This window comes from Sorex araneus, chromosome X, assembly GCF_027595985.1.
Source record: "Sorex araneus isolate mSorAra2 chromosome X, mSorAra2.pri, whole genome shotgun sequence".
NCBI lineage: Eukaryota > Metazoa > Chordata > Mammalia > Eulipotyphla > Soricidae > Sorex > Sorex araneus.
The window spans coordinates 238,673,332-238,695,393 of NC_073313.1; the positions used below are offsets into that span (position 1 = coordinate 238,673,332).

A 22,062-nucleotide genomic window follows, 5' to 3' on the forward strand; every position below is an offset into this window, starting at 1 on the left:
AAGACAGAGCTATGTAAGGTTGGGGAGCATTAAGCCTGGATGCCAGCCCCGGGGAATGCCATGCATCGGCACCTTTGCTCAGTCCACACCCTACTTCTGTTGCTAACAGCCTCTGAGACTGCTTCAGTTCTTAGAGCCTCTATATCTCTCTGGGTTAAAAATGGGAAAAAAGGGTTGGCGAGATAATACAATGAGTAGGGAGCTTGCCTTGCATGTGGCTGACCTGGATTCAATCCCCACATCCCATACGATGCCCCAACCCTTCCAGGAGTGATTCTAGAGTGCAGAGCCAGGAATAAGCCCTGAGCACTGCCAGGTGTGGCCTAAAAAACAGATAATTGAAAAAAAATTTTTTTTAAGAAAGAAAATAATCACTTATTTCCTAACAACTAGATTTCACAGAGACCCTGGGAGAAGGCACCCCTCCCCCAACCTTGCCCTCCCCAGCACAATGCCTGGCACACAGTGGATCTCCCCCCTTTCTTCTGTCCCAGGGCTGTTCCTGGTAGGAACCTTCCTGATGTCCTGCTTCGAATCAGGCCACACTCAGTGACAAGTCTTGCCTCTCAGCATCTCCCCCCCTGACTGATGTCTACTGCTAATTCCTTAAATTTACATATCATCTTTCTTCCCTTGAGCTCCTAGCACTTACCAGACAAGTGGGGCACAAATGATTTAACTAAGTGAAATGCAGAGGCCTGCTTGTCTTGAGATTCTGCAAACTAGTGGATTAGCTCAGATGTCAGCACTGAATTATGAGCCTTCAGCTGCTCGTGCTTAGCACGCCACCGGCATTAACTCCCCGGTCTTCCAGTGGACCTTTAAATCATGCCTAGTGATTATCATCTTATTGAGAGGGGGGAGAGGGAGATCGGGGAGGGAGCTGCAGGGAGAGACGAGGGGCTGGCTGTCTGTGAGCCCAGAGAGACAGTCTGTGAAACCTGGGGCCTCCTTGGGCCTAACGTTTTCATCACAGGATGGGTAAGCAGAACAGGCCCAGAAATGAATCCAGTCAACCCAGTTCCCAACAGAGCCACACACATTTCACTTGACTAAATTCTAACCCTGATGCTGTGATTCCCCTGTTGCTTAAGAATGTAAATTCACACAAGTGACAGTATTTCTGCCAGGCAATTTTCAGGCAGCGAGTGGGTCTTTTTTGTGAAACTGTGAAGGAAGAAGGCTGAATATTAATCCCTAAAAATTTGGTTTTCTTTCTCTGTGAGGAGCAAAGAGCAAGGGCTTGCTTAAAAATAATGGGCACTTGGGAACAGAACAACCTTGTGTGTTGGGGGCCAGGAGGTGATAGAGGGGCTCGTGGCTGATGGCTCATGAGGCACCCTGTTATTTTTTTGGTCTCCTCACCTCTGAAATGGGTTGTTGGTGGGAAGGACCTCTGAAGGGATATTTGCAATTGGCTGACTGTCCATCCATCCTTGTTTCTCATATGAAGCCTTAGAACACCCCTGACCCTTGTATTTGTCATTCATTTATTCATTCACGGGAACCAAATTTTCTAGAGGAATAGTGTATAGGCGGTACTATCGAGGAGCAGCAGAAGCAATATTAACCCTTGTATTTGTAAGACCAGAACCTCCCCCCACCCCCCGCCACCCCGCCCTCTCTCTTCCTAGCAGTAAGACAGTTCAATGATAGTGCAAGGCAGTGGGTGGTAACCTGCTGACATGCATGAAAAATGGCCTCAAGTTTTTTTTTAGACACAAGGTCAAATCAGTGGTATAGAGAGTAGATGCTCCAGTGGCTCAGGGAAGAGGGAAATTAATGGTGCGTGTGTCAGAACGGTTAAGAGAAGAGCTAGCAAGTGAGATGGATTGCTGAGATAAGACTGGGGCAGGATTACAGGTAGGAGAAAAGGGATCAGGACGTCTTAGGGGCAGCCGCTTTGCTTTGGACATAGGGCAAGGTACTTGGGACCCAGTTAAAGTGAAGTTCTGCGCAGAAATGGAAGGAAACCTAAAATCCACTCTCACCTCTGCTCATGACTGGTCCCTCCAGCTTGAAAGAGGCATTTAAACTTAGTCGAACCTCTTTTTCTTCTTATTTGTGCCAAGTAGTGAAACCTAGATCACAAGCATACAGTGAGGCTTGAACGAAATAATTCTTGCAAGGTGTTTTCTAAAGACCTGAGTGGGGAAGAGCTTCTGTTTAGAAGCGTTTTGAGTGTCTGATTGTGACACCACTGTCTCTGCCTTCTAGGTCACTGTCATTAAGATGATCTGGTAGACAGAGACCTGGGTATCTGGTCTCCTTTGGCCTTGAAGAGGATTCTGTGGTGGGGTATGGGAATAGCCTGGCTTGGATGTTGAGGCACAGGTTGTGATCCCATCCCTACATCCTAATACTGTCTAGTTTACATCAGCGGGCATAGCTTCTGGAGAAGTCATCGTGGAGAACCCAATCCCAAAGGGGCTTGGGAAACACGGAGGAGAAAATAAGGGTGGGAGAAGGGAGGGAACTGTTTCCGGGCTTGAGAGAAGGATGGGGTCAGGCTCAGACTCACTAGAAGGATGTTAGGAGAAGGAGCAATAAACCATGGTCCAGATCCAGAGAAGCCCCAACCACCCTCTGTCCTTCCCTGATAAGCCCAGTCTGTGCCTTTGGATAAAAAGATCCATGATGGGGCTGGAGAGATAGTACACCAGGGAGGCACTTGCCTTACATGTGACTGACCCCAGTTCTGTTCCCAGCACCCCACACTGTCCCCTGAGCACCACCAGGAGTAACTCCTGAAAATAGAGTAAGGAATACCTGTGAATACTGCCAGGTTGGTCCAATACCCTTCCCCCACACACACACAGAAGGAGGAGGAGAAGAAAAAGGAGACAAAGGAAGAGGAGGAGAGGAAACTAGAGGGGGAGAAGAGAAGAAGAAGGAGAAAAGCTGCCGGGACTTTGGTGCCAGCGTGTTCTGCCATCTTGCAGAAATGTTCTGCATAAGATGGTTCAAGGCCTGTAGTACTGTAGCACTGTCGTCCTATTGTTCATCGATTTGCTCCAGCGGGCACCAGTAACGTCTCCATTGTGAGACTTGTTGTTACTGTTTTTGGCATATTGAATACGCCACAGGTAGCTTTCTGGGCTCTCCAAGAGGGACAGAGAAATCGAACCCAGGCCGGCCGTGTGCAATGCAAAAGCCCTACCTGTTGTGCTATCACTCCAGTCCAAAATAAAACAAACAAACAAACAAAAAACAGATTTTCCCCACAAATGCCTCTTCTCATACTCATGGCCAGCCTCCTCCCACACAGTAGGATTTGCAGGTGCAGGTTCCCACACCTGTGTCTGGGTAAGCCCTGGGGTCTTCCAACAAGTAGGAACATAGACCTCCATAGCTTATCTCGTTCAGAAGGCCAATTCCCAAACCTTTGGATGAGGACAGCCATAATTTTCCAACGTGCCTAGCTTCTCTGCCACACAGATAGTCATCATGGGCACTGATAACAGTACCTGTTATCATTCGAGCTGTGTGGGTCTGGTTCTTTGCAGAAAGCCACGTTTAATCCTCACCAGGCTGGGCTGTGACCCGCCTGCATCACTCCTGCTCAGTCATCAATGCAAGTTCTATCGAAGCCCACCCAGGGCTTGGGAGCAGTAGTCTCCGGAGCCCAGGCCTCCTCTCGTGGTCCCAGAGGAGAGAGGGCCGAGGTGCCTCTCATTTGGAGAATCCAGCCAACATGACAAAGGCTTGACGCATCAACCACCTGGCCAGTCTGGCAATCAAGTCAGGTGTCTCACATCTAGAAACCGCTCCCTTAGATTTCAGTTCGTTAGACTGCCTTGGTGCTTTGGGTATGCCAGTGACGAATAAGCTTGGGGTCTGGCCCTCTACAATCCAGGGAGATGCAGGCCACCAACACATAAGGCCGACGGCACCAAGTACCCCGTGGAAAAGTGGTGCTAAGATAGTGAGGCAGAGAAATTGGCAGGAGGGACAGATGATGGAGAGATACAAGATGAGGCTTCCAGCATTAGGATTCAGGCACTAAAGGGGTTTGAAGAACAAGAAAGAATGGGGAGGGGGGGTGGAAGTCCAGTTTCTGACCCTCAACTTTCCCCTGGCAGGACCTCACCTGCCTACAGGTGACTTTCCCCAAGTATTCACCGGGAACCTCTCTTTGGCTTTGTGTCCGCCCAGATGACCGGAACTTCTTGCGACTGCAGAGTGACAGTCGGAGAGAGGGCCAGTACGCACGCCTCATCAGCCCGCCCGTCCACCTGCCTCGCAGCACTGTGTGCTTGGAGTTCCAGTACCAAGCCACGGGCAGCCGCGGGGTGGCGCTGCAGGTGGTGCGCGAAGCCAGCCAGGAGAGCAAGCTTCTCTGGATGATCCGCGAGGACCAGGGCAGCGAGTGGAGACATGGGCGGGTCACCCTGCCCAGCTATGACATGGAGTATCAGGTGTGGTGATGGTGCGGGAGATTCCGTGTATTCCCGGCCCCCCGCCCCCGCCCCCACCCTCCCCCAGCCCCAAAGACACACACCCCAGGTACAGGGTACCGTTGTGATCCCTATTTCAGTATTTCAAAAGGACCCTGCCCATTCATCATTAGGGAACGTGGTTAAGCACTGCTGTTTTCATTGTGTTTCCACAGGTTGCCATGGCAACTAAATGACACTCTTATTTGTTATTCAGAATGTGCCTATCTCTCCACCCAGACTTGGGTCTTTGTTCCTCCTATTGCCTTTTATATTGTAGAAATCTTCTCCCACAAATGTTTCTTCTCTTCATTTGAGTTTAGATTGCTATCAGGGAGGCTCACAAAGGGACACAGAAGCTAGGGGGAAAGGAACCTAAACAAACCCTCCACAGACTATGGGAGAGCCCCTCAGACCACAGGAGGAGCAGCAGGGTGGGGGAGGACCCCTGCCCAGACCCAGCCTAGCAAATGCGAGGAACACAGCCAGGGGCGGCGGAGGTGCCGTGCACTGTGACCAGCAGACCAGAGAGATGGAAATGAGTCGCTTCTGCCCTCAGCTCTGTGCGACTTGCGTTCCCTTTATCTCTGCCCCACCACGAGAGAGACTGAGGCGCAGATGGGGATACACAGTTGACTGGAACTTGGGTAGAGGTAGACATGCAGAGGGAGAGGTGACTGAGAACCAGCCAAAGTATTAACCTGCTCCTCCCCAGATGAGAAGCAGCAGCAGATGGCCGCTGCGGCAGCCAACTGCTTGCTCCGCTTGCCAGAGGACACGGGCTGGTTTGCAGAGAGGACCTGGGAAGGGCAAGAGTGAGGACTGCTTGGAGACCCCAGAGCAAAGATCTCTGTGTGCGGCTGTGGTCACTCTCCAGGTTGGAAGGACACCAGAGAGCACCGCCCCCCAGCGTCCCGCCCCCACCCCGACTGCCATAAAGTCCCAATTTAAAGCCTGAGTGCCTCCGATTAGAAACTCTCCTTTGCCTTCTTTTGTCTCACCCACTCTGTGGTGACTTTCTCTAGCCATGGGGGCTTATCCTTTCAGGTTTTATTCTGGGTGAATCATTTCCCCTCCTGGTTGGAATAATCCAGTAAGACCTCATTGCCCACTCACCCCCAATCCCATGCCGGGCCCTCCAAACCTGTGGACTGTATACTACTTACCTCACCCCCACCTGCTGTGTTTGCCTAGATTTCCAATACCTGCCTTGGTCATTTGAAAGATTTATGAGAAAACAACCTCAAGAATTGCTAGGGAAACTTCAGCCTTCCCGTAAACTTACCCTGATTGTGGTCCTTTTGATCAATACATTCTAGTTACTGGACAACAATATCCATCACCTTGTTATATATGTATTTATCCCCTCAAATACGCATTTGATTGGAACCAACCCTTTCTAAATTAAGATCTCAAGTGCCATAGCCATGTGGCCAACAGATGCGTACCAGGTGTCGTAACTCACAAACATACACACACATTTGAAACTAAAGTTAATAGGAGGTTGGAAAATCTTTGCACTGTTTGTCTGAGGATGCTCAGTTAACCACAACTCTTGTGCTTCTGGCTTCTAGATCGTATTTGAAGGCGTTATTGGAAAAGGACATTCGGGAGAAATTGCTATTGATGACATTCGAATTAGCACTGATGTCCCACTGGAGAACTGTATGGGTACGTGAATGTCTGTCTCTCTGTGACTCTATTAATAAGACATCAAGGGCTGTGAACTAAATATATATCAAGAGTTGGGGTGCTGGGGCCTCATCAGCTGACTCTGGCTTTTAAGCAAAGAAAATGCCAGAGGACGAGAGCAACTGCCAGTCAGAATTACATGCTGGGAAAGCTGGGCGGATTTAATGGAAGCCCTTCACTCGTGAGCAAAAATAGTGCATAAGTTATATTGGAGTGATCACACAATTAACCCAAGTAGCTCTTTCCCAGGAGTAAATACTAGGGCGACCGGTGGTGTGTGAAGTGGGATTTTAGTACAGATTTAAAGCTAACACTTCTCATACCCCAGACCCCAGGGTGATGGTAGGATAAAGTCCTGCCTGCCAGAGAGCTGGACAGGGAGGAAGCCAGCCCTGTTCACTTAGACACAAGCTCTGGGAAGCCAGCCCACCTAAGATGCACGCATGATGCCCCGGTGACTCTCGAGGTGCCCAGACCAGCTCATAGACATTCCCCCAAGTGACAGGAATGTGTAGGAAGGGGCAAGGCTTGGTCTCCGTCAGCCAAGGGACCATAATAACTGCAAGTGCTTTTCTTGGCGTGGGGTCCCGGGTGTGTGTGTGACTGAGCCTGATGATGTCAGAAGCATCTGGGACCACCCTAGTCCCTTTCAGGCAACTCTCTGGCCCCGGGCATCTCAAAGTAATCCCAGCTCTGAGAAAGTAATCAGTGGTAAGTGACTGATTACAATGCTTTGGGGACCCGTTACTCTATAAAGGATCTTTTGTTCCAAAGCAACTTGGAGAATCTCTCCCAGCCACCAGCTCCCACAATGACGATGTGTTAGACATGGTCTAGAGCCTGTGGAGGGGGTGAGACACTTTCAGTATGACCTCCCCCATGCCCCCCCCCCCCACCGCAAAGTGCAGAAGTCATCTTTATCACCCCTTCTTTGCCAGATTCTGGCTTCCTCTTATCTAACTCAATGTTTTAATTTCTTCTTTTCCAGAACCCATCTCAGCGTTTGCAGGTGAGAGTTTTAAAGGTAAAAAAAAAAAATCTGTCTCTATATTTTTTGCATGCATTTTCCTTCCCCCCATGTGATTGATGTGATTTGGTGGAGGGGCTGAACCTCTGACAGGATGAATGTCGCAAGAGAAAACCAATGCCACCCCTTTCTGCCGCTAGATGGCACCAACAACACCAGCAGAGGCAGAGGAAAGGGGGCTGGAGATCCTCAAGCCTCTTGTTTAATTAAAGTTTAGAAACCTATAATAGAGACAAATAGGGCACAGATAAACCTTTCAGCCTCGCATTGTCCAACGGGGAGCAATGAGGCGGAAAATGCATGAGTGGTGAGAAAGGAGAGGCTGCGGGAAGACTGAACAACAACAACAACAACAAAAATTTTCAGTCGTAAATTAAAAGTGAAATGAGGTGGCAATGATTTATTCTGGCCCGAAGATGGTTTCTTCCCAGCTGCAGGGTACCGAGGCAGCAGTCCCCATCAGCCCTCAGTGAGGTACAGAGGCGGGCAGTTTTGTGAGGGAAGAGAATTGAAGAATCACAGGGACCCTCCTCAGCAGGACAAGTGGGAGGTGGTGTCTGCTCCAGAGAAACCAGGAGGCATGTCTGAGGGCTCGACTCATGCACTTCCCACTGAGAACTGGAGGCAGGAGAGACAGTGGGTGGAGGAAGGCTTTGTACGTGGTCAATCCAGACCCCGATAGGAATGAACCATCCCTGAGCACAGAGCCAGCAGTAAGACATGCATGCGGCCGGGTGTGGCTCCAAACCCAAGATGATAAAATGACCACAAGAATATTAAACCCCAGGGGCCGGAGCGATAGCACAGCGGGTAGGGCGTTTGCCTTGCACGCGGCCGACCCGGGTTCGATCCCCGGCATCCCATATGGTCCCCCAAGCACCGCCAGGAGTAGTTCCTGAGTGCAAAGCCAGGAGTAACCCCTGAGCATCGCTGGGTGTGACCCAAAAAGCAAAAAAAAAAAAAAAAAAAAAAAAAAGAATATTAAACCCTGGACTCAGTCGCAGCAAAGGGCTTGTTCCCTCCCGTGAAGGACCGGGAGGCAGAGCTAAGAGAGAAGAGCCTGATGCAGGTGGCTTCATGCAGGCGGTAGGCAGCGGGCCTGCAGCCTTGGCAGAGGGTATGTTCTACTCTGCACCCCTGTGGGTCTCGCCTTTAATGCTCTTTGCAGGGCAAGCAATCGAGGCCCGAGACTGTCCACCCAGGTTTCCCATGCAGAGCTGCTCAGAGCACTTTGCCCCAGCTGGCCTGAGTGGACATGAGCACTCAGAGACACTGGTGCCTGCCCAGTGACAGGGAGTTCTCCGACGCCCCTGGCTGCTACCCATTGTGAGAGCAGCCGTGCCTTCTTTGCACCGGCTGGCCTTCTCCCCGCAGGTGACAGCACTTCAGAGATAAGGGAAGTCATTTTTATTTCTGAAATCTAGACTGATCTTCGCTCTCGTTAATCTGTCCCGCTCCTGGCTCGAAGGAGATGGATTCCTGCTTTGCCACCTCCGGGCCCTCTGTGTTTCCAAATCATCTGAGCTCATTTGCCACCCATTGCCCTCAGCGCAAACAGCAGAGCTGAGGCAGAGAGAGGCCCCCTCGGGAAGGACAGATTGACACACAGTATCTTTTCCTTCTTCCTCGCCCTTGCTTGGCTCTCTGAAACCCTGGGCACACTCATCGGGGTGCATTTTAAAGTAGCAAAGTATGCATGTGTGCGTGTCCGCGTGCACTGGGTACTGAGATTTGTGTTCATGGAGAATCTCCAGTATTGGGAAGAGAACTGAGTGCCTGGGATTACAGTGAAATTCAAGTCCTGGCCTTCAGGACGCAAGGTAATGTTGCTGCTGGGAAAGAGAAAGCCTGTTGCTTCTGTTGGCTCACCTGGTTCTCTGGCGGTTGAGATTCCCTCCCCGCTCCCAGGCGAGGCTGGTCAAAGGCTCCCGGTGACTGTGGGGCGGGCACGCGCGCCGGGGCCGAGACTGACAAGCCCAGTGGCTAAGTGCTTGGCTTCCGTCAGAGAATAAACAAACCAGGGCACATGTGCTCTCCTTGAGGCTGTGTTGACTGTGAGACTTCACAGTCCAGTCATGTTCTCATGTAAGAAATATATAAATAAAACATCATCAGAGCCGCAGCGTTCATTTAGCCAAAGTAAACACAGGGCTTAGTGACTTGAAGGTAAGAATTTCCAGTGTGCTCCCAGCGGGGCCGGATGGGGGGGTTAAGCAAAGGCAGTGCTGAATGGCACCGGCTGGCCGGCCCAGGGATTGCTGTCTTGGGAGGTGGGGGTTGTGTGAGCATCTTTGGCAGGAAAAAACACCAGGTCATGGGGGAACAGAGTTTTGGTCAGGGGACGCGCAGTTAAGAATGGAGAGCGTCCGTTTCCATACCGTTGGCAGGTTTGTCATGAAATTACAAGGCGGATGCTAGATGGGCTTAGGAACGCCCAGGGCGCCTTTTGGTGGGGACTGTAGCCCATTTGGCCTTAGCACGCTGCACTGCATTTTGAATCGAGCAAGCTTTCCGTTTGGGAAAAAGGAAGACCATTTGCCCCAGGGACTGACTAGTGCCCTTCCCATGCTTGGCGCAAGGACTGGCCTTTCTTGCCAGGGTGTGAGTGCCTTGGGGTTCAGTGTGCCTTTTGACTCAAAACAGAGAAATCAAGTGGTGGGGCAGACAGGCGAGGGGCCGCTGACAGAGTGAGCCGCCCCTCAGAGCAGCCGTGTGCCTTGATTTAATTTGGGCTGCTTTCCTTTCCTGTATAAATCAGCCAGAAGATAGGAGCCGTGTCCGGCGTGAGGACAGAGGGGGTAAATCTTGAAGGAAGTGCTCAAGGCGTGGTCTTCTGGGCCGGAGCTTATTAGGACGTTTTGGTCTTGTGTATTTTGAGGTCTTTCATTTCCTGCCTCGAACTCTTTCTCACCAGGAAATGTTTTCTATTCATTCGAGTTGCCTTGTGTCTTCTGCTCGGGTATAGAGACTTGCTGTGCCAGGGTGTATGAGTCAGGACTACGGAGAATCAAGCCAGGAGCACGGGAGTCGCCTGGAGAGAGGCGGCATGAAAAGCGGCTGCGTTATGAGTCACGTTTTAAACAATGTAGCCCAGTTGCACTTTTTATTAATTTATTTATCTAGCTGTAGCAATGAACAGAGTGCCTTCGTGTCTCTCTCTCTCTCTGGCAGTTGAGCTTTAAGAAATGGAAAAACCATGAAAGGACAGAGGGGAGAAGAAAAAAAGTGAAAAGTGGTATAATTAAGGTGATGGATTATTTCCTCTTAACCAAAACTTTTTTCTTTTTCAATAAAAGAAAAACGGAAGGAAAACAAAGAAGCCAGTAAAAAAAGAGCAAGGCCCTAAGCCGAGCCCCGTGGCCAGTGGCCACTGGCTGTGTTTAGCCACCTACCGTGGGGGGTGCGGGTTCTTGTTCGTATTCGAGGCTGTGGGCTTTGAACCAGGGGGAGCGGAAACAGAGGGATCTGGTGCGCCCCAGGTTAGGGGCCGGGGAGCCCCGGGAGCTGGCACAAGGCAGCATTCAGGCTGCTGAGCGCCTCCCACTCAGCCCATGACTGCCGATGGCACCCTGGCCAACTCTCCTATTCACAGCTGCCAACACGGCTTCATGCATGATACCTGTCTCCTGGGTTTCACCTTCTGCAGCCCCAAGGGATTTTTGAGCCAGAGGCAAGGTAGGGGGAAGAGGAACCCCAGGTTGGCTACTGGGCGGTGGAGGAGCAGCAACGTTAAAAGAGGCGCCCAGCTATGTTGGGAGGAGAGTCACCCAGCTGGCTGGATCTCAGGGCCCCGTTTCTCAGCTCGATCAAGTGGGTGCCCACTGGCCTGTGTTTGCCATCTCCCTCCCCTTCTCGCCCTTCTTTGTCTCCTCATCCCAGACACAGTGCCAGCCGGCTGTGTCCCAATCCCAGAGCTTAGGGCTGCGGGTGTGCCCCCAGCTGCCCTGTCTCTTGCCCACTCTCCCCCGCCTCTCCAGCCCCCTCAGTTCCCTCCTTGAAACCCTTCTGTAAGGTGGGGAAGGTGCGTGTTCTTGGCCGGAATTGTCTGGCGAAAGGCACAGGCACATGCTTCCGCCCCAGGGGCTGCCTCTTCCCCGCCCTGCCCCAGATGAAGTCGGGGTGCTACTGAGACTGGAGGCAGAGGGATCAGATCTGTGCACACTAGGGTTTGGGGGTGCTGCCAGGCTGCCAACACGTGCCTGTGAGGATGTAGGAGATGGACTTGGTGCCATCCTTCTGGGCCTGCTGCCTCTCCTGTCGCTGTGGCCTGATGCTGGCCCTCTGAGAACTCCTGAGAACTCCCCCTTCATCCGAACAGCTACCCTGGTCCATTCTCTAAGGGAGGAGGAAACCATTGGTCCTTTCTCTAAGGGAGGAGGAAACCATTTGTGCTGTGTTTGTGCTCTCCGAGGACAGGAAGGCCGGATGTGAGTTAGAAGTTGGGGCCAGAGTGATATAGCACAGCGAGTAGTGTTTGCCTTGCACGGGGCCCACACCTGGGTCAGACCCATGGCACCCCAAATGGTTCCCCCATCCTGCCAGGAATGATCCCTGAGTGCAGAGCCAGGAGGAAGCCCTGAGCACTGCTGGCTATGGGCCCCCCAACCCCCACCCCAAAAAACCGAAAGGGAAAAAGGAACTTAGCAAAGAGACGAGACGAGAGGTGACCGGGACTCAACCCCTCCCAGTCTGAGTTTTGAAGCTCTTTCGATGGATATGGGGGTCGGCAGCATTTGTGCCAGCCAGCCAGGCAGCCTTCCGGTGACCTGCTGCATCTGGTAGGCTGCGTGGAGAGTCATTTCTCAGGGAGATTTTTGTCCTTCACTGTCTTTTATTTTGCAGACAGAACTGTGGGTGCAACCACATTCTTTCACTATCTTATGTAAACTTTCCTCGAGGGGGCCAATCAAGGGATGAGAGGGGAGTTATTTGTTTAATCTCGCAAATTAAATAAACCTTTTATCTGGAAGACCCCTTCACTAGCACTTCATTTTCAACCTGTGCTAAAGAGAGTCCTCAGACAGGCGTGTCAGGCCCGGGCCAGCTCAGGTCTTCGAGGAGCCCCGTTTTGAGGTTTTGAGCCTTGCTGCAAGGATGCACAGGCACTGTCTCGGTGTCCCCGTCTTTCTGTCTTTCCCACACGCCTTCCGCACACCTGGAGGGCTGACTCCCCGCAACCGGGAGGTTTTCTCCGGTCAGTGATTGAGTGGACAGAGACAATCCTCAGACATGTCAAGACAGAAACAGGAGGCCGGGAGGGAGCTGGCGGCTCTTCCCGGTCCTTCCCAACTTGGTTAGAATGGGTGGCTGCCCACGGTCAGTACAGGGCTGTCCATTCATGGGGCTTTCTGAGTCTCTATGTTGCCGGCACTCAGCTCTGCCACTGGAGCCAAAAAAATATGTGTCCTGAGAGTGGCTGTGTTCCAGAAAGTAGGAGAATGGACTGGAAGCCAAATTTGGTGATCTGACTGCTGGGTTCGAGTCTTGGTTGAGGCTCAGGTCCGTGCGTTTCTGATGCTGAGCTCACCACCTTGTGGATGTCCTTGGAAGGTTCTGGTCTGTCTCCACTGTTTCCCTGTGAACTGCTGCCTTCTCCCTCTCATGTCCTCCCTTCACTGATCCAGTGAGGTGCTCGGGTCTTCCATCTGGGGGTCATGAGGACGACACAGGAGGATTCACAGGATGCCCCAAGTCCAGTGCTCCACACACTGGAAGCGACACATTTCCAAATGGCTTATTAAAACTCAGTGACCGTGTTCAGCGCTGAGCAGAGGGAGGCCTGTTCTCTACTCTGTCCTTTCCCCACCCTTGTTTTCCGCCCATGCAAGGCCTCCTAGAATTGATTCTCAGAATTCAAGTTCCTCCCTCCCATCTTGCCCCTTTCTCCAGGGGGCTCAGAACTTTTACAGACGGGAGGCTGCTCAGTCTTGCAAAGATGCTGGGAATTACTGACGATTTAAGTATCTGTTTCTCATTATCTCACACAATGAGAAAACTTGGTGGTGGATGAGGGGGTGGAAATGAATGAGAAATAGTTCAGGAGTTGGAAGTGTCTTCCAGTGGAAAAGAAGGAAGTTCAGGAGAAAATTGTAGGAATCGGAGGCACCGAAACAGTTCAGATCAGCACAGCTGCTATGACAGTGTGCCTGCCCCTCCCCCACTCTAGGGGGACCCAACCCAGATCCTTCCCAGATCCTTCCATGCAAAGCACAAGCCTATCCCTTCCTTGTGGCCAACTGGACAATGGAACTGAAACAAAACCACTCACCAACCTGGGCACCTTGTACAGGTAGCATTGCCCAAAAAGGACTATTTTTCCTTTTTTTTTTTTTTTTCGGTTTTATTTCAAGGAGAGGTATAAGCTGGGTGGGTCAAAAAAATCTAGAAATTCCCAAGAATAAGTGTTTGGCAAAGTAGTATTACATCAAGGCCATATAAGTGTTTGGCAAAGTAGTATTACATCACAGGCATTTTCCAGGAACTCCGAATGCAGGTCTATATATGCATCCATGTATCTAGCCATCTGCCTGTCTGTCTGTACATCCATGATTCTCTCCCCAGCCACCTCCTGTTCTCGGGGGCTGTCTCTGGATCAAGCATCCCCTGTTCTCTGGCAGCCCCCCTTAAAGGCTGCCATAGAGTCAGATTCCAATCCATAAATCCTGTGCCCCCCTCCCCCCACACCTGTGGGAGTTGCCTTTAGGGGCTGCATCTTCTTCTAGAAGCAGAGGAGAATGCTCTGAGAAGCTCCGCCCCCAACAGCAGGCCACCTAGTTATGGCTGGTGGAGCTGTTGTCAATGATAGCCTCTCTTTTCTCACAGTAGAAACTCAAACTCAAGTTTGTATGTTTTCTCATTTCTACAGGCAAATGTCTAAGGATGTTGTCTCGGGAGATATAATAAATGATATCTCCCAAAGAGCTTTTGTCTCTGGAAAAGTTTTCCATTTTTCCAGGAGGGAGAGCTTTGCTAGGAGGTGGGATGTCGAGGGCTGCTCCCCAAAATAGAGCTTTAGAGCGGAGTGTGCTCAGAGGCCAGGGGCTAAGGGTTCCGGGTGCTCAGCGTTGTGGCAGGGAAAGCCACCTGTGTCTCTATGAGAAGGAAGACTTCAGGAATAGCATCAAGGTGAGGCAGAAACAGCGGCGGGTTTCTGTTTCTGCGCGACTCCCAGGTTCTTTAATATTTCCAAGAATGAAAACACCAAATAATAAAGATATTCAGACTCAGAGTTGGAAAGTAGAAAAGTTTATTGGAAAGTAATAAAGAAAAGGAGCTCCCTAAGTGGGGGGAACTTAGTATAGGATTAAGTCTAAAAGTGAGGGTTTATGTCCGCTCTTAAAGGCCCCTTGCATTTCTTATCAGTTGACAAGTATTACACAGGAAATCTGCAGAGTGGTCGGGCTGGTTGGAGTCTTTCTGGCCATCTGCCTCAGGGATTGTCCGTTATCGTAGTCTCCCTATGAGCCTAAGCTCTGGGGAAGAATTTTATGATGAACAATTGTTAACTCCCTGTTTATCAGAAAAGTCCAATGGATCAGCAAGCCAAAAGTAGAGCTGCACACAGCAGCTGGCAAGGGTAAACTGAGGTCTCCTCTTTCAAGCTCAGCCTACCCGCAGCCCTGGCAATTCAGCCCTCGGGACTGTAGTCACTGCCCTCCCAGCATGTTGGTGAAGAGCTGTGCCTGGGTCACAGCGGGCTGTGACCATGAGGTCATTGTCCGCTGGACACCAGCAGGCAGGGCAGACAGTCTCTCTGTGAGTTCACAGCCTTCCTTTCCTCTCCCTGGGGTGCCGCTGCCTCCCGTAGAGCCCCAGGAGAAAAAAATAGGCAAACCTGAGTTCACCCTGGAGTTGGGGGGTGGGGCATGCATTGTTTCTTGCACACTTATGAGCCCACCAGAAAATCCGAACGGCAGAGTGGTTGCCAGGCAGCCGATACTCTGGGTGACCTGAATAATGAGTTTACAGTAGCTCGCAAGCTGGCCATTTCCAGGAGCCGTTTCCAGCGCTTCGCATTCTCCTTCCCCTGCTTCTGTGCAGACGTTTTTGTTCTGTTCCCATAGAAGAAGGCGCAGGCTGCTTTCTCAGCCACGGCCATAGAGATGGTTAGGGTGCAGGCAAATTGTGCAGAGGATCATGAGAAGAGTGTGGAAGGGGGGCCCTTGTGGGGTCCCCGGGGATCTGAGCTGCTGCCCCAGGGGGGATGTGCTACCAGCGTGGATACAGGGAGATACTTTTTGTGGTCGATGGGTACCAAGGAGCCCTGTCCCTCTGCAGAACGGGATCCCTGAAACCAGAGGACCCAGAGAGCTAGAAAGGCAGGCAGGCTCTGAGTGTTTCCAGGAAGATGGTGCTGAATTGGTTCCTTCCCCATCACCCTGCAGCAGTTGCCCAGGTCCGAGAGAGGGTTTGGTTGGTCTTCTTCTGGTTAGGGTATCGGGCAAGCACTGAGGCAGACTCAGGAGGGCCGGCTTCTCACCGCAGGCATCTATCAAATGCCTTTTCCGTGCGCACCTTAGGTAGAAACTGAAACGAGAGTGAGTTCTACTGGAGGAACTGCTAGCTTCACAGGGGAGGAGGCATAAAAGGATAAATGGGTCCTGCCGGGGTGTCCAGTCAAGAGACCCCATCGAGAGGATCGAGGGTGCCCAAAGAAGACAGCGATCCCTCCATGCATGGCTCTGCTCCTGGGGTAGCCCACAGATGGCAAAGATCCCTCTTCCTGGCCACCGCCAGTTGCTATAAGTAAGCAGCAAGGGAGGAATTTTTCATGGGTTAAGCATACATCATTTTTTTCAGAAGTAAAGATCATGTCTGGTTTTGGCAAGCTCCGAAGCTCCCAGTCCCATTCTGGGCCAGATTCTCATCAGATGTAAATCTTGGGGAGAATCAAGTTGTAGCGCTGTTTTGCATCAAGTGGGACTCCAGCCAGTCTTCCCCCAGAGTTACGCTGGGCTTAAATCTACTCCATCATCTCCATGGCAACCAGAGGCCGGCCAGTCAGTGTGGCTGCCTTCTGAATCCTTGACTCGCTTCTCTTCCCTCCTGTCATTTCTGTGATTAAGAATGATCCTCCTCCCTTCGCTTTCACTCACTCTTGCTCTCACATCCCCTCTCTCAGCTTGTGCCCGCATTCTTGGTTGCCATGTCCCTCGGAATCTGCTTTCTTAAATCCTCCATCCAATAAAAAAAAAATAATAATAAATTAAGATGAGTTATTCATGACTTGACAGTGGTAATTGACCTGTTTAGACAAGACCAGACTGATTTCAGTGGGCACGGAAGCCTTGGCAAGCCAAAGTGGAATTTACCTTCAAACCTCACCAGCTGGCTTAATACATTGTTTGAGAATGCTGGCCAGCTAGACCAAATATTGTATTTCCATCTATGTGGAGAACCAGCAATCTCGGAAGTCATCTCAGCATCACTTCTGTATATTCTTATATGTGCGTGCGTGTGGGGGGGGGGGGGGTTGGGGGGATGCAAATTATGATGCTCCTGGATATTATAGAACAGTCATGCTTTCATGGGGAAAAGACAAGAGCTCTATAACCTTACAGCTCTTGGTTGGATTCCATACTTACAACTGACCTGCCATATAATCACCGTGAATTTAACCTCTCTGAGCCTCTTATTTCCTCATCTGTAAAATGGGTATGAAAGTACGTACCTCATAAGGTGCCTAGGACAGAATACGGATCATTTAAAGGTACTTGGCACAGGCGAAATACCCAGTACCGTCTGATTCCCCCTGCCCCCCTTTTCCTATCTACTCCAAAGCATGTATGTGTTTTTTTTTTCTTAATTAATTTTTTTGGATTAGTTTGCATGCTCTCAGCCTAGCAACACTCTTCTGTGTCTCTCCACCAGGGGGCACCCTCCTACCAGGGACCGAGCCCACAGTGGACACGGTGCCCGTGCAGCCCATCCCAGCCTACTGGTATTACGCTATGGCCGCCGGGGGCGCCGTGCTGGTGCTGGTCTCCGTCGCCCTGGCCCTGGTGCTCCACTGCCACCGGTTCCGCTATGCGGCCAAGAAGACCGATCACTCCATCACCTACAAAACCTCCCACTACACCAACGGGGCCCCTCTGGCCGTGGAACCCACCCTAACCATTAAGCTAGAGCAAGACCGCAGCTCACACTGCTGAGGCCCGAAGCACGGACAGCACCCAAACAAGAAAGACTGCAAACACGTTGCCTCGATTTTGCACTTTTTCTCCTCGCCTAGTCCCTGTGAACTCGCAGACAGTGCGCTCTCCTCTCTCTCTCTCTCATCTCTCTCATTCTCTCTCTCACTCTCTCTCATTCTCTCTCTCACTCTCTCTTGCTCTCTCTCTCTCTCTCTCTCTGTCTGTCTCGGGGCCCAACTCCAGTGCGCTCTTATCCAGTCCCACCATTCTCTCCCCGGGTTCAGTTTTGTTTGTTTGTTCAGTTCCTTTTGTTGATTCCAAACCAACACCCCCCCAACTCTAATGCTGCACCTTGGAATATGAGAAGAGATCCATCCCTAAGTCCTTCACAGCGCAAGGCCCGCCCGCCAGCTTCCTTCCCGAGCCTGGGTCCCTGTTCCTCCCCTTGGCCTTACCCTGTACCCCCCTCTCTGTGGGCACTCTGCCAGGAGACTCGAGGGGAAACGTGGATCTGTGTGTCTGTAAATAGTATACATTTGCGTGTGTGAATTGTTACTCTGTGTGTGTGTGTGTGTGTGTGTGAGTGTGTGCGCGCATGTGCGTGCACACCTGTGCATAGATGGAGAGAGACTGGTTCATTGTTGGGGGGGGCGGGGAATGTGTGTGGGTATGTTCAGAGAAGGCCCCCTTTAACTATTGTGTTACTTCCCCGGGGGCACATTTTATGAGAAAATAATATACTGTACTAGTTTTGTTTACTTGGAGAAGAGATTGATGCTTTTTGTTGCCTTATCTAGCTCTGGCTGGGTTTCTCTTGGCTACCATTGTCATCTCCAGGAACCTGAAAAAGTGGAGGCCACATGAACTGTCATGTGGCCCCTCCTGGCCCTGGCCCTGTCCCTGTCCCCTGCCCCACACCCTGCCCCGAGAGGCAGGTTCCCCCATGCACTCCCAACGTGAACCCTTGTCATGTCTCCTGCTATCTTCGAGGTGACAAGATCACAACCACTGGGTGCCTGTGGGGACCCTGTCTCCTTGGAGCCCTGAAACTAATCTGTCTCATGTTGCCTTATAAAAGAGAAGCTCATTATGAATGTTTAGCTTTTATCGGTTAAGTCCAACCTTGGAACAAGTCATAAAGAATAGCGGATCGGATGTAGGAATGGAAGCCTTGGCAAGTAACCTGTTGTAAGTTGAGAGGAGGAAATGGGGGGAGGGGCAAGAAGGACGGCAATGTCGTCTCCTCACCAGGGAGGCACTCATGGTGCCTCCGTGAATAAGAAGGTTCAAAATGACATTCTTCCAGTATCATCTTGGCTATTGTGATTCCATTGTACATGTGTGTGTGGCGGTGGGGGGGGGGGACCATCGGTTCCCATTTTTCGGTGTTTCTATGTTTGCCTCAACCTCCACCCCCGGCCGTAGAAAGGCTGCCCACCTGACAATTGACATCCTGTGGGAGAGTAAAAGTAATCTTTTGTTAATGTACCAATGTACTACCCCTCAAAGCATTTTTTTTGGCATCTGATTAGCAGGCCCTCAGAGGTGGGCCTGGCATCGCCAGATGTTGCTGCATCTTCAGAAGGAAGACGGAGCCACGGCTGCCCATGTGTCCTCTGGAAACAACACAGGGCGTGGGCTGTGGGTGATAGCTAAATCACTCGATATTCCACAAAGGATAGATTCCATCCTTGAAGTCAATTCCGTTGATAGAAAACTTGTCTTCTAACGAGTGGTTGGGTGTCCTGGGGCTCAGCCTGGTGCTGTTTATCTCTCACCTTCCTGCTCTGAGTCCCCTGGGGTGGAGTATAAGATTCTCTCCAAAGATGGTTGCCTGCAGGAAAACCTCCAGGTACCTTCTGAGAACAAAGTATGTGGGTTTTTTTTTTCTTTTCTTGGCTGTACCGGAGAGAGAGAGAAAAAGACTGAGTGTTCTTTCCGAAGATGCACCCAGGTTCCTCAACACACACTCTGGGGCTCACCTGATTTGTTTCATCTCCTAAAGAAGGGTGCTCTTCAGGGCTGGAGTGATAGCACAGCGGGTAGGGCGTTTGCCTTGCACGTGGCCAACCCGGGTTCGATTCCCAGCATCCCATATGGTTCCCTAAGCACTGACAGGAGTAATTCCTGAGTGCAGAGCCAGGAGTAACCCCTGTGCATTGCTGGGTGTAACCCCCGACCAAAAAAAAGAAGGGTGCTCTTCGGTTCTTACTCTCATTCAAAGAGCTGTTCTTTCTCCACCACAGTGGCCCACCAGGAAAAGAAAAGATGAAAGGCGAGAGAATAAGATTTCAAAAGGGGTCCTGCCAGCTTAAAGATGGAGAAACAAGGAGAAGCAGGGGGACGTAGGGGAGAGTTTGCAAACCTGTCTTCCCCAAGGGCTTTTTAAATCTCCACCATCCATACATCGTTGTTCTCCCTCAAAATGATTGACATCATTGTCGATGCCCCGGGGAGGAGTCATATCCGGAAATCCCACCTGAGGATGCTAGTGGCAGTATAGCAACTTGCTGAGCTACCTTACACCCTTGAGGATTTCCCTTCTTGAAAAGATGACAGTGACTTTGTAAGTGCACTACATCTTTATCTGATGGCCCCCTGTGCGGCATGTGCCGTAGCTGACAATATGCAACTACTCAACTCTGTGCAAAACCCGTCATGCACCTCAGCTAGGGATTAACCTCTCCTTCTCTTCCCTTCCTCTCACTGTCTCTCCTCTCCCTCGTGTCTCTTCTTTCTTTCACTTTTTTCCTCTCCGATTCCCCTTGTCTTCTCTGCTCCTTCAACCCCAGTGACGTTCATAGTATTGTTTAGGTTCTCTGCTTAAAGGGCAGCTCTTCTGAAAAATGTCATATCTTGCAGTTTTAAAAAAGCAAAATTCTGTACTTCACGTAGAGAGGGAGGGGTCACTCTCTTCTAAGAAAAATAGACAGGACAGGGGAATGCATGCATGCATGTGTTTAGGATGCTTCTCAGAAGACAACGAGGTGATCACAACTAATAAGCTCTGAAGGAAGGGATGAACAGATGAATTGAAGGTCTGGCTCGAGCTGGTAACCTTTTTGCCTTAGAGGTTTCGTGTCAACAGTGCTAGGAAGGAAACCCTATGGGGGAAGGGAGTGGGGGGGCGAAAAATCTCTTCCTTCATTTTGCTACCCCCAAATTGCTGGTGTAGACAGGAAAATAAAAGGTGAGGGCATTGTGCTGTTGTAACTGACAAATAGGAGACTGAAAAGAAAGTAAGCGTTCTTTCCCTTGCCCCACGATTTGGGGGATCAAATCCAGAATAGGATAGGAAACCCAGTAACAATCCGGAGGCAGAGAATGCCACCTTTTAAGAGAAGTCTTTACAATGAAGCTGACAGGCAAGCAAACATTGAAATCACCAAAAATTACCAAAGAACAACAACAACACAAGAAAAACACAATCTTCCTATCCTCATCCCCTCTCCCTGTAACTGTGACATCTCTTGCATTGCTCAGTTGCCTGTGTCAAAATCACTCGTGGACGTTGGAAAATTATTTGAAAATGTATTGTGTGGAATGTAATAAAACGATGATATTTTTATACAAACATCTGGGCTTTTTTTCCCCTCCCCATCCGTGGGCTTCTGAGAACAAAGTTGACAGGTGGGCATTGACCAAGTGGATATTTCTGGAGTTTGCCCACCACCCTGAGCTGCAGGATATTTTGTGGAAGAAAGGTGGGCTTTTTCCTCGAGGCGGAATGCCAGCTTTTCCTTTGCTTACGTTTATGACTGCTTGTTAGGAGTTTCATCCAATTTGTGCAGCTGAGCCAACTTTTATGATTGGTGTGGGATTTTGCAAAAGTTGCTAAGTGCTAAATTGCTCAATGTGATTCCACAAAATTTCTCTTGATGGCAAGTCCCGGGAGATGAGCCTCTACTTTCAAAGAATCCCTGAGGGGAGGTGGTGGTGGTGGGGGGGGGACCCGAGGAGCTGAATTCTGCGCTCAGTTCTACGGAGACAGACGACTTCCTTTGGTGAAGAAGCTGCTGCATGGCACCACACACGTACCTATCAAATTATGACTTCCACAGGGACACTGGTCTCCAATGGATGAGTGCTTTCTCAGACTAAACGGGAACTTGTAGCATTTCCCAAGCTCAAAGACAGTCCTCTGCTTTGGCGCAAATAATGAATACAGTTCCCTGATAAGGGGAACCTGAGCATAGCTACAGCCTAGGAGGAGTAGAAGTCAGAGGAGCTGGGGGAAAGGGTGTTCAATAGCCAGATCTTGTCTGACAAACATTTTCCTTTGGGTAATTAGTGATCTTGCTGCATAAAAATAGCCCTGTTAGAGGAGGCTGGGGGTGGTGGGGGGGACCGATCTTAAAAATATGACCTCCCTGCTGTTCAGGGCTTCTAGAAGGTGGCCAAGAAAAGGTGGAGAAAGGAATTTCCATTATCCCTCTTGGAGGAGGGACGGAGGGGCGTGTTTGGAATATTCTTCAACTCAGAAGCCTCCTTCCGGGGCCCAAGAGCTCGCTTTAAAGGTCCCGAATAAAGGGACACAGAAGACCCTACTTTTTCCATTTTCCTACTTTTGTTCTTTTCTCAACCTACATCAGGAGGAAGTGTTTCAAGAGCTATAAAGCCTAAGTGGTGTTAAAAGGAAACAGGCTTCTGATCACTAGATTTCGCAAGCCGCTCTGTTGGTACAGATGGCTTAGTACAAATGTGACTGCCTGCCCTCTGCAGGAGACTGACTACAGCGCCCTCTGCAGGAAAATAGACTGCAGTGCCCTCTGCA

General features: G+C 50.6%; 1 protein-coding gene across 4 annotated transcripts in view; it reads left to right on the forward strand.

Annotated features, from left to right (window-relative positions):
• The window catches only part of NRP2 (neuropilin 2), a 118,082-nt gene that overhangs the window by 80,328 nt on the left and 15,692 nt on the right, over positions 1-22,062 (forward strand). The window contains exons 13-16 of one of the 4 annotated variants that reach the window (XM_004601299.3): positions 4,156-4,418; positions 6,011-6,107; positions 7,117-7,152; positions 17,026-19,976. In XM_004601299.3, coding sequence (XP_004601356.1) covers positions 4,156-4,418; positions 6,011-6,107; positions 7,117-7,152; positions 17,026-17,306 — 677 coding nt within the window. In that variant the 3' untranslated portion in view covers positions 17,307-19,976. Of the gene's footprint in view, positions 1-4,155; positions 4,419-6,010; positions 6,108-7,116; positions 7,153-17,025; positions 19,977-22,062 lie in introns of those variants that run through there. The other 3 variants (XM_004601300.2, XM_004601296.2, XM_004601297.2) reach the window with 3 other exon arrangements.